Here is a 12964-nt window from a genome sequence, read left to right on the forward strand (position 1 = left end):
GTTGAGAAGAGATCTTCCGTAGATATTAACCATTATTTGATAGGAAACCGTTTAAATTGACCCGTGGTATACTCGTGCACAACTTTGTGAGGTGGTTTGGTTGACGCTGATATCGCATCAAGAACATTTAATACTTGTTGGCCGCATATCGGAGGATCGGTCAGTGTTTGTGTTGGCAGTGTTGAGTACCACACTTTCCCTGACTTTGTCCCTGACTTTGTCAGGGGGACGTCTTTTGTATATCGGAGAAATTCAACTGGCGGTGCTAACCCATACGAATCAAAATAGATGATTCCACGCGGATTGATCGCGTAAGCAACCCAGTGAGTTCCTGGACCATCGCTGTTATCAAGATTAATAATTCCGGTTTCTGGATTATTCGGTTGTTGTGGTAATTGATCTCGCATAAAGACGCCTCTGAAATTTTTTATATTTAATTGTTTAACAGCATTGAGCAAATCAAAATTGGACATTGGTGTAAACATGCTAGCGGTTTTCAAAACCGTTTTGGGTACCATGATGGTGCAGTTCCTGGAAGTCTTAGCCCGCGTCCCTTTTTTTTGTATCCTTTCCCTGTGGCCTTCTTTAATGCCATTCCAGCAGCTGTTCCAACAGCCCCTAACGCGGCTGCCTTTGCGACTGCGGGAGCAGCAGCAGCTATCAGTGCTGGTATCGCGGCGAGAAGAGGAAATATACTACCGGTTTTAATCATGTCCTTGACGGCTGCAGGAGAGAAATCAAGCTGAGTTCCAGTCGTTGCTTGCTTTGCTTTATTGAAATGTTTTAGTTGGGTTATAGTTAATGACAGTTTGTTTGGACCGCCCATTAGCTGATCGTGTTTTAGTGTTATTGCTGTCCCACATGTGCTCGCGTTCTTTGATTGTAATTTTTTCACCTGACCAGGAGTCAGAGTGACATTAACGTGACTGTATGCCATTTTTTATAATAAACGCGATTGATCTAATTGTTACATATCTTCGGAAAACTACAAGTTTTCTACTGGTGCATCAAGAATCTCATTCGGCCGCCAGCGCCTTCAAGCAACATTGCTTTATCAGAAAGTATAACAGCGATTGCTCTGTAATTAGCTATAGCTCCTACATCTCTATTCACGGTAGCCCGAAAGTGTATATCAACGACAGACTGTCTAGTTAAATCAAGATGCTCTAACGAGAAGTAATAGATTGGATAATGAGAGATAAAATCCAATTGTGATATTTGCAAACCAGTATCGATATTTAGATCACGCGCTAGATATTTTGTCAATCGTCGATATGCACGTGCAACATGATTATTACCAAAATGCAACAGTATGTTCTCAGACGGTTCTTGATGTCCGTTTATTTTCAGAGAAACGTCAGTGATACCAAGTTGATCAAATATCATATGTGAATGTGTTTGTGAGTTTACTCGTGCAGTATTTTGAAGAGCAATAAAAATATGTCGCGGCGCGGAAACCCCCTGCTGTGATGCTATATGCCATGTAAATGAACCATTGATGGTACTTTGAATACTATCTGTGATTGTTGTAAGCCACGATAACAACACTTTACCACCTTGATCCATAAAAGAAAGCAGTCGTTGTTCTTCAGTAATTGCCGGAGTCATTACCGGCATCCACAGTGATAGTTTTGTTATTAATACTTTACCAGCATCACCAGCACTACCACCAGCTTCTCGCCATAAAGCATCATTATCGTCATTTTTTCTAATAAGCACGACTGTATGTTTTGCTCCAAAAAATACCTTTCGGACATCTCGGCAAAATCCAAAGATATGCGACAGCGGAATCGCACAAGAAAATTTTCTACTATTCCCGCTCAACATTAATTTACGCGTATGAAAACCTAAATTAAAATTTGCATTAGCACCATGAACCACAGGCCACACATCAGCGTCAGCGTTATTGGCACTATTTCTTGGTCGTCTAATATTGTACTGATCACTGTCAGGATGATTAGAAGTGTCCTTGGCAAACATCATTGATGGACCAGCTGATCTTGTATAATCATCAGAGTATCTCGCTAGACCAATTATTGTTGTAGCAACATCAACATCATTCTGAATCGATTCGAGATTTTTTCCATCAATCATATATATGGCGCTACTAAACAAGGCCATAATTCCGTTATTGACAAAACCGATTTTAAACGCATCCCCGTAGTCTGTGTTATCTAATTTTTTAATTTCACCTTCTACTTCAATATATGCCATAGCGGGCAGGAAATATCTACTTGTATCCTGAACCTGCAATTCAATTCGTCCTCGTTTATTTGGTTCTCTGATTCATTTTTAAGGACCGGTTCGTCTATGTCGAATTATGGGTCGGATTCCCGTTTAAACATTTTATTATAGAAGCTATCGTCTAAAACGAAGACCACTTCCCGGGGCCAAACTTGTGTTTATTTGTTCGGGATTTATCAAGGCTGCTAGTTTTTGATTTGCGACTTCATTTATTACTTTACTAACATCCGTGGGCATGTCTGCGGTGGCTGGTAATTTTATCGTCGAACCTCTTTGAGGTTCGCGTATTAATTGTGCTAGTCTGTCCTTGATTGCCAAAAATGCTTTACCGGCAGCGCTACCAACAGCACCAGTAGCTTTATCTTTAATAACGTCAATAGCTTTCATTGATAATTGTTTTGCAATCGGTATTGCTTTAGGTGCCATTCTCGCGAATAAACCCCGAACAACATCGCCCAGTCCGTTTCCATAAGTCATCATGTATACTGGTAGTCGTGAGTTCACAACCCTGACCATAACTGGTATACGATGAGAATTGTGTACAATCATTTTATTTAATTGTTATTTCTCTAATCGCTGTTCGCGAGTTCATCAATAAGTTCTCGATAGATACTAGTATCCATGATGCCGCCGCGAAATAATCGCTGGCAGATATCAGCCGCTTCATTAATTATTTCTGGCGAGTTATTTCCGGCACGTCTTCCTCCGATGAGAACTTCTAACCGTGACACGTCATTGATAATATTATCAGGACAAGTAATTCCCAAACCACTGCCAGTTGCGCCGATGTCGGGTGCATCGTAAAATACTTCTGGAGATCGTGGTCGTTTTTTGGTTTTTACATCTTTTTTAAGTTCCGGCGAAGCAGACTGTTGTTGTTCTATTTGTTGCAGAGGTGGAGGAAGTTGATATGAAAGTTCCTGCTGGCGCGCTATTTGTTTTATTTTCTCTTTATAAAGGCTCTTTATTTCTTCATCAAGAACTCTGTATTCTAAATCATCATCTCTGGTCTGTTTTTTTGTTTTTATATATGCGATATATCCACTTAATAAGATTGTCGTCGGTTACTTTTTCAAAACCGGGATTTAAGATACTAGGTTTATCAAACATACTAATTAATATTTTTTCAGGCAATTCTTTTCTTTTAGTACTTCTAAGATCTTCAATAAAATCCCCCTTAAATTTTGCAATCAGTCCAATATTTTCCTTTATTGGTTTAGACGCGAGTTCAGTACGAATTTGTTCAATGCCTTCAAGTATTTCTTCGCCGACGGGCGGAGGTTGAGCTGCAACTATATCAGTTGGAAGATCTCGTAAAATCTTTTTTGTTTGTTTGGATCTTCTAGCAATTTTTTCAGTCTGCTCAGCGGTTTGTTTTAGCACTGGAAGAATACCCTTTTCATCTCCCAATAAAGCTCTTTCAGTGATCGCCGCAGCTTTTTCAGTAGCTGTTGTAACGGGTTTAAATAATTCTTCTGCACCTGTCGCAAATTCAACTTGTGCTTGTTTCCGCGCTTGTAATTTTTGTCTTACACTATCTCGTACAGGAAGAAATTTTTTTATTGCTTCTAGTCGCTCTCGAGCTAGTCTGGCGGAATGTGCTTCTCCAATGTTGGCCATTATTGTTAACTTGAATTTTTAATTTACAGCAGCAGAAACGGTGACTACAGGCAAACTCTGCCAGGGACTTTCACAGAGCAGCAGAGGGGCTAAACATCCCCGAGTGTTTTCGCAAGATAGACCCTTGTATCAAGAAATAGTTGTACGGGTAGATATTTTCATGAGATAACACTTCAAAGTCAGCAGAGAAAGCCCATTTTGTCATGTTTTTCTGACTTTGAAGTGTTTATTTTGTGAAAATAATATCTCTATCTAAAATGTCCTCGATAGAAGGTTCTGTTGAGCGAAATATTTTGTGGGATTCGCCCCCTCTGCTGCTAACAGTGATAGAGTATACATAACAAAGTACATGTTTAACTTGATACGATTTGGTAGTGTGAGATCCATATATACATCTACTGAATCTGATATATTTTGCAGATTTTTAAAACCTACTTTGTTTTACATATTCCTGGTCCTAGTAAATATTACAAAGAATCATGTTACACTGTTCTTCCCTAATATAATCCATAACTATTACAAATGTATTTCACGGTTATTGCATCTCTTAGAATGTTAATTGTCCCTATAAAATTACAAAGAGTTACTTTAAACAGACCAAGCTTTACCATTAAAGATGAAGATTTGAAAATAATAAATTTTAGTGGTATTTCAATTACATGATTATTTTGAAGATTTGGGTTAAATAAATTACGAATATATTTTCAAGATGTCAAAACAACTTTAGTTTCAAATTCCAAGAGTACAGGGAGAAAGAAATGAAAGATAAAGCACTTATTCGAGTACAAAGAAATTAAATTTAAACATCAGTTGTAATACAAAGTCATCAGATCCAACAGAAAAATCTGATGCAGCTAATTAGGTATTGTGCAGAAACGTGTTGATGTCCAGCTTATTTCTAGCACTGGAAAATCATTATACACTTATCTGGCTAATTTGTTTATACTGTTCTTGAACTTAACTAATACTAACAACTTCATATTTCAATGCTCTTCTTGTGAATTAAATAACCTTTTGAAGCTAAAATACTTCCCTTAATTAGTACATATTTTTCCATTAGTTTTCTTTCTCAAGTTTTCCATTTGTTTTCTAAAGGACATCACTACTCAAAGACTGAAAAGAATTTCATTTAAACTCATTGGATACATTATCTCCCAAAGATATGTAAAGTTTTTCATATGATATTGAGCAAGGCATTTTACAAAAGTAACTTCTCTTTAAATCGTTTTGAGTTTTAATCCCATCTGAACACAAAGCTTCCAAATTTGATAGCTAATAACATATATTTCTTCATCTTTAACATGCATAGTAATTTAAGTACTGAATGGGTGTGTGTGACCCTTTTATCTTCTGTCAATTTCTTTTATAATGGAGATAAGTCATCATACTAGGATGTAAGATAATCCTTCAAATAGTCGTATAATGGTGTTGGCACTTGTAGAGCTATTTCTAGACATCTCTGAGGTATTTTAATCATCACTCCAAAACATTCAATTTGTTTAAGTTTGTTGTCTGCAAATTTAATGTTTGCAATGGGAACTGATTGGCATATGGCCCAGTCATACAAATAGTTTTATATTGATATATAATTTGCAATTTCGTATTTACCAATTTGATATTACATTGGTTCCATATAGCCATTAAGTCCGTACATAGGTGTCTTCACTGACGTACGTGTGTCAACATTTTTTATTCACAGTGACTCAAACTTTCATAAATCTCACTTCGTTTTGAATTTCATACAATGTTTAAACCTACAAACATTCTGAAAGATTAAAAGAAGGGATCTGAAAGAAATACAAAACCATATTCGTGTTATAGTTTCAATCAATGGAAAGAAATCATTTGATATGGCTTATAAACGCATCTGGATTAGTCGTTCTCGACTCATCCCTACACCATATTAAACTTGTTCTTTCCTCGACCTGTGAGAAAAGATACCGTAACCTGTATTGTCTTCAGGGTTTGTTATCGTTATAATGCATGTTATATATAAAGCTGTATTCTCAATTTTTTTTGTCATTGTGTTTATTTAATATTTCAACGTTACATTTCTGGAATAGTAATAATTTGAAAAATCACACATGTAATTATTTCTATTTATAATATATAATTTATTACACAGGGATATTACAATAATCTTTTAAGTTTTATAATTCTTCAGTGCCTTCTACTGTGAAACAAGTTTGCTTTCAAGTCACAAAACAAATAAAAGATTCATCATAACTTTTCCACTCTACCGGCATAAATTTTTGCCATTTATTAGCTTTACTTGAAAAATATTCTCAGTCTTGAAGACATCGTCTTGCTTGCTATCTGCATATCATTCCTCTTTGAAACATATTCTTTCAATATTCTCTCACTTTAAGACTTCTAATTTACACACTATATGGTCTACTAAAATTAATTCTCCGATTATAAAAGTCGGAAAATTAGCCTTAAGCAAGAACATATACTTTCATTTTCAGATTATATGTGATCTATGTTATATCAGAGTGCTCCATACGTGTCTTTAGTACAATAATATATTGAGTTAATCCATACATAGACATATTTCCTTCATTGATTGCCTCAATTGGTGACATGTCCATAGATCAGTGATATGATCTAAATCAATATATTCTAACTTTGATAATAAGGTCCACAAAAATTGTACAGCAGTGTCATCAAAATGCGTGTGCTTGATACAAAACTCACATGACCTTAAAGGGTACAGCACATATAACGTAAGAATAATAATTCTAGAAAACTTCGCAAATTGGGGGAAAATAAAATTAATATTCAAATTTAGGATCCTCTTGATAAAAATAGCAAACAATAGAATAGTGATTTGTAAATATGGTATAATATTTGTGTCAATAATTTAATAGAGAGTTTGAAATTATAATCAAAATTGATACATTAGACGTCTATGTATATTTGTGTGTGTGTGTGCATGTGAGAGTGTCCTGTTGTTGTAGAAGTAGTTGTTATATCCCTAAATCAAAGGTTCCTACAGTGTCTAACCTGACGACTAGTAGACCAGGTTACATGCTGATATAGCATCTATTTTGACAATCGCTACCATAGGTTTTATTCTTATAACAAATAATTTGACCACAAGTAGCTGAGGTTTACATCATAAGGACTGACAACCAGAGGCCTAAGGTGGCCTTGTATTTTTATTATTATAACAACTATTTGGAATGTAAATAACCCGGGCTTTCTAGTAAAGATTTGAAGGTCAGTGACACATAGGTATATCTGCATAACAACTAGTCTGAACATAAGTTGTTCAAACTTATATTGTTGTAGTTTGAGGACCAGTGGCATAAGCTAAAGGTTAAAGATCAAGTGGCCCAGAACCTGCCAAGGATTTAATGTCTCCATGACTTGTAACATTGTGTGAAAACTGGGAAAAGGATTATGATGGGGAAGCATAAACCTGTGGGGTGTGTGTGGGTGTGTGGGAGAGAGAGAGAGAGAGAGACTTACCATACAAGTATTTGTTTTTATCAAATTTAGGTGCCTTCCACCACGGAAACATTTTATCATTCCCATCTAAGCCCCCAGCATGATCGGACATTCCGTTATACCCAATTCCCACTATGTGTCTCTTTTTATTCACGATGCATGCTCCAACCTAATGAGAAGATATTGTTGTATCATATCAAATCATATCCAGAACTCGCAGCATCAGATCATAATATCGATTATTTTAAAACTAGCTAAAATTATTCAAACTACAGACCTGTGTGTTGGGATCCTTGCTCCTCTGTCCTGTGATGAGAGCCACTCCCATGAAGTACTGTTCACACTCAACAGAATTTTTACACATCTTCCCTTCAGCTATTCCAGATCAAAAGAAGATTTAAGAAAACAACGATAAATATCACATAACATCTGCCAACTTTTTATTTCATATTCATCAGTATTCAGAGCTCTCTAATGCACTTTTCTCACGTAAAACATTTTTTCCTCATTAACGACGGTTGTAATATGATTTTTCTTTCATTTTCAGAATTTTTTTCTAGTTTCTGTTTCTTCCAAAAGGACGAGAACTTGCAATATGTTGCAGTCATTATTGTGTTCACACTTTTATCAGTTCTCTAATTCAATATGGAAACAGAAGTGTATCAACCACAGCCAAAAAGTCTCTCTAGGCCAGCAGTGCATTTCAAATAGAACTCTGTAGCAACGATTTTCTCTTACATATGATTAAAGAAATGTTAACTAATATAAATCAATGAATTAGGGTACAAGACATAACAATGAGAGTTTCTAAAATGCTTACTATATATAATACGACCCTATGGTCTTAAACTAATAGAATGAGCGAAAACCAACTGGTTTTGTAAAATTCAACAGGTAATTCATTTTCATGATAATTCAAGGTTAATATTTAAAAAGAACATAAAGAAATGCGATTTAAATCCCAAAAAGTGCAAAAGGTTAATACATATAAAATTCTGCTGGTATTCCATAATACGATAAAATGCTAAAGGTGTTAATGTGCCTGTAATTTCGAATATACTAATTTACCAGTGGTCTGAAGTGTGATGATGTGCAAACAGTTTTTAGTCAAAGATGTCATTGCTGGAATTCACTATAATTACAGTTTAATATCTCTGTCCAAGAATATTTTTGTGCACTTGTAATTATAGAAAATAATACTTTTAATAAATACTTGCAGCCGAAAAAAATAATACAATGATTCTGGCTCTGATGTTATGTCAAAAATGAGTAATTTATCAAGCAGCAAGATTATACAAAAACAAAGACAAAAAAGAAGACCTAGAATGTAGGTCCAAAGTTTTTTTCTAAAATATTCTAACTTTTAAACAAATAAAATCTGTTACTAAACTTATAATAAAGAATGTGGTAAACAACAGCTTATGGGGAGGGGGGATTCCGAGATCCTAGACTGATTAGAATAAATATGTTTAAATTGATAGTGATCCATATATATATATATATATATATATATATATATATATATATATATATATATATATATATATATTACAAAAACAGGGCTTTCAATGTGTTAGTCACAAACACACAAACATATGCCACATGTTATAATGCCCACTGAGTTGATCTCTTAACCATCTTATGATAGACATTATATGGAGCACACTATCAACATGAGACCCAAATTGGCCTGAAGTTGCTAACCTGCTTTATACACTAGTCGAAAAGGTGTTGGTTGTGGAACAAGTTGCAAGGCAGTGGTAATCTATCAAGTTCAATCACAGTAAGTCAAAGCATTCACAATTTCAATTTTCTCTATTTGTGCTAAATGCCAACAAATCTATGACAGAAAAAAAGATTTCTAATGTAAGGAAACTTAAGGAAAAAATTGGTAATTTTTTCTTCCTATTTTCAGCACCAGCTACATTATTTCATGGAAGATCCAAACAATTTCCAGCAAATTTAAAGTCACTCCATCTCCCTCTCCAGTGTATCTAAAATAAATTTTAAACATATTAGGAGATAGTATGTTAAACAAATTTCTCCATTTTTAGCAACTGCACCCAACCATCCCAATAAAGATTGTTATTTTGAAAAGTCACAATGTAATATCGACTCAGCATGGTTTCTATATGCTGGCAGCTAGTGTTTCAGCAGTGATTGACCAGGTACTAGTAAGATGGCAGACACTGTTCTGGGCCTGGTTCACCAGGTATCAGTAACCTGGAAGGTTGTGTTCCAGAAATGATTTAGCAACTTGTCAAACAACTATACAGTCGGCATGAATTACTGGGTCTGTCCTTAACCCCTGCCCACCCACCCTTCTCCCAGTAATAACTTGTAAACCACTGAAATCCCAACCCAAGACTTTGTGGATGTGGGACTCCATGGCAAACAAGTGATTCTTAATAGTCCTTATCAGAGATTACTTCCCTATTTTTACTAAAACAAGTGTCCTTGAAAGTACTGACATTCTACTGGGCAAAACAGAGCTTTCAGGATGTCAAGATAAGACTATTTTTTGCTTTTAACTGCTGAGTGCTGATGCCATATCTGACATTCTTCAGTAATAAAAAATATTAATATTCACCGCCATAGTGGACATTTTGATGGAACAGTGGCATCCTTTACATTTAGGACCAAGTAGACATCATTAAAAGTCTTTTGGTGAAAACCCCATGGCAATAACACCATCCAGTCAGGGGAAGCAGTGACAGCAAAATGTTCAAAACAGATGTCATGACACCCATACTGGATGTATGATTAGTGCCAGTTCCATATAGAACCAATCAGGTATCATATGAAATTTATCCGTGAAGACCCCATGTTGACATAGCCATCCATCTGGACATAGAGATAACCATATTTTCAAGATGACTATCATGGTGACCTTGTTGATGGTCAGTTTGCATCTTATTTATTTAGAACCAATCAGACCCGATTTCAAAATGACTTTCCATTTATGAGTAGTGATAACAAGATTTTGATGGTGATGACATTGGGCATCAGATCAATACCATCTTGATTTGGAATGAACAAGACATTACAAGAAGTCTTCTGGTCAAAACACCATGTTGTGTGTGGGTGGGTGGAGGAATGCCAGGGGATGAGTGGTCTAAGGTGTTTGCCTTCACAGATCACTGACATCTATCACCTCTGTCTATGTGGGTTCAAGTCTTGGCTCAATCAATATGGGTATGTGAGAAAACTTGCCAGTATATTCCTGTGGATCAGTGGTTCTTACAGGGCTCTTCCACTACCAGTTACACTAACTACTATATATAACCTATCATGTGCTGAAATATGGCTTTAAATCACACAACCAACAAGTAATCAAGCAATCTGATATGAGTTTCCATTTTCGAGAAGTAATAGCAAGTTTGTCAACACGGCTGCCATGGTGGCCATATTGAATATCATTGCCATTTAGGACCAACTAGACATCATAAAAAGTCTTCTGGTGTAAGCACAATGTAGATATTGACATCTAACTGAGGTAGTGAGAATAAGATTTTAAAGATGGCCATTGTGGTGGCCATATTCAAGGTCAGAATGGCATTATTTTCATTTATGATGAACTAGACATCATAAAAAGTCTTTCAATAAACCAAGAGTCCATTGAAGGAACTGATGCATGATTGGCTGAAAGAATTTCCTGAAATTCAAGATAAGACCATTTTTGTCTTCCAAATGTGGAAAGTTAAACTTATCTTTGATTGTCTTCAGTGACTATATGATTTTCAAATTGACTGTTGTTAACTTGGCACCAGATTTTCTGGAATCAGAAATCACCAGTCATTTATGCCCAACCAGATATCAAAAAGTTTTTCAGTGACAGCTCCCTGCACCAAAGAGACACCAGTTGGTTTATAACCAATGCTATTTGTATGGATTAAAATCTAACCAGGAATTTTGAACAAAATAATATACCATTAACATGGTTGGGCATGGAAACTCTATCCTTGCATTAGCAAGTCATGGGAAGAAACCTGGAATGCTCTTTTCACTCCCAAAGTCATAAACCCCTGGATGAAATTTCTGCTCAAAATTGTGCATGTTCCATTCTTTTACATTTTCATGAGATGGGATGGAGAAAGAATATCAAGGGTCCTAGAGGTTTTAGTTGGAGTGCATGGAACAAAAAGGATTTTAGCCACTATTGTAAAACCAAAGATTAACATCAAGTGTACTGTAAAGACTATTAGGAAAATGAGGCCAACACTATGGAACTCTCTATTAAACTACACATACATTTAGTAGTAGTCCAGTAGCATTCATATTTTGACACAAGTTTACTTGATTGATGATTTGTGAACCAACCTGTAGTGTTATGCTATTTGACAAGCTTCTAAATAATCTTATTAAATTTCTTTAAGATATGGTCTAAAGAATACTGCATCAGAACAAAGTCAAACACTTAGGAGGAATTAGTACACAGTGTTGCACAGCAAATTCAATAGAATAAAGGCAACAGATGATCTCTGTCCTAAACAGGGTTTATCTGTCAAAAAAAGCATGGAACTGTTGTGCTGGCCTTAACCATTCAACCAATTTACTTATATGAAACACATAATTCCTATTAATAGAACAGGCAAACCTTGGTATTGGCTGATGCTTGCGATGGGCAGCCAGGTGCAATATATGAATGAAATTATGATAACAAAACGAGAATCCTACTTAACCTCAATTTAAAACTGCATTTTGGATTTCATACTTACCACTCAACACAAACTAACATAAATGCATTTGGATTTATTTTGTAATTTTCATATTTTGACTTTATGACCTTTCAAGGTGTCTGACAATGCAAAGACTTAATTCTCATATTCCTGATTTGCACATGTACTAACAAGCATTGGGCCTCGTGGCACAAGTTGTAGAAATGGAGTCAGAACAGGGTCATCTAGAACAAATAAAAAGATAGTTGCTGACTTTATTTCAAGGGTCAAACTAGATGGACATGTGTAGACACAAATCCTACCAAATATTTACAATTTCCAGATCTCACACATGTTGAGAATGCTCATATGCATTTGTGTACATGGGTGGGATGAGAGTGGGGGTACAGTCATCCTGCCAGTCACAAATACAATTACTTTTAAGTTTGATTAATAGAATCCATCATATGTAATGGTATAGGATAGAAAAATTCCCCAAAAAGGGTCATAATTTTGCATAAGACAAGATTGTGCCAAGTATTTGATGCTAAATTTTGATCACAAGTATGAAAGTTTCTTTTTGTTATACTGACACATAATGATGGAATCTTTATCTCACATTTCGGAATGAAAAATAAGTAAAAATGGTGCACTGCTAATAATGCTGTAATTTTCAAATGGCACAAAACCTACTGAAAATATCCTTACCCTAAGATAAAGCATATATGGGTTTACACTAAAAAATGACATTAAACACATTATAGCTTTCAAAGTACAGTGGTCAAAATTGCTACACTAAAGGTAATACACAGCATCTAAATTGTTGTGTACAGCAGGTTAACTTGCACATTAATACAAATCTGAATAGGTTCAAAAATAAAATTCACTTTTTTCCATAGGATTAATCAAGAGAAACCAAAAATAATGAAATAGACTTCTGATCTAGAAATTGATTTACCTTTCAAAAATAATAATATAAACTTTTATAA

At 35.3% G+C, this 12964-nt stretch overlaps 1 protein-coding gene across 1 annotated transcript in view; it reads right to left on the reverse strand.

The window, feature by feature from the left end:
• LOC149783638 (uncharacterized) overlaps positions 1–12964 on the reverse strand; it is a 32533-nt gene that overhangs the window by 16947 nt on the left and 2622 nt on the right. The window contains exons 3-4 of the mRNA XM_089932878.1: positions 7595–7692; positions 7339–7486 (exon numbers count right to left, since the gene is read on the reverse strand). Of these exons, the coding sequence (XP_089789004.1) occupies positions 7339–7486; positions 7595–7692 (246 nt within the window). The remainder of the gene's footprint in view (positions 1–7338; positions 7487–7594; positions 7693–12964) is intronic.

This window comes from Sinohyriopsis cumingii, chromosome 14 (assembly GCF_028554795.1).
Source record: "Sinohyriopsis cumingii isolate HCF-2022 chromosome 14, ASM2855479v2, whole genome shotgun sequence".
Lineage (NCBI taxonomy): Eukaryota > Metazoa > Mollusca > Bivalvia > Unionida > Unionidae > Sinohyriopsis > Sinohyriopsis cumingii.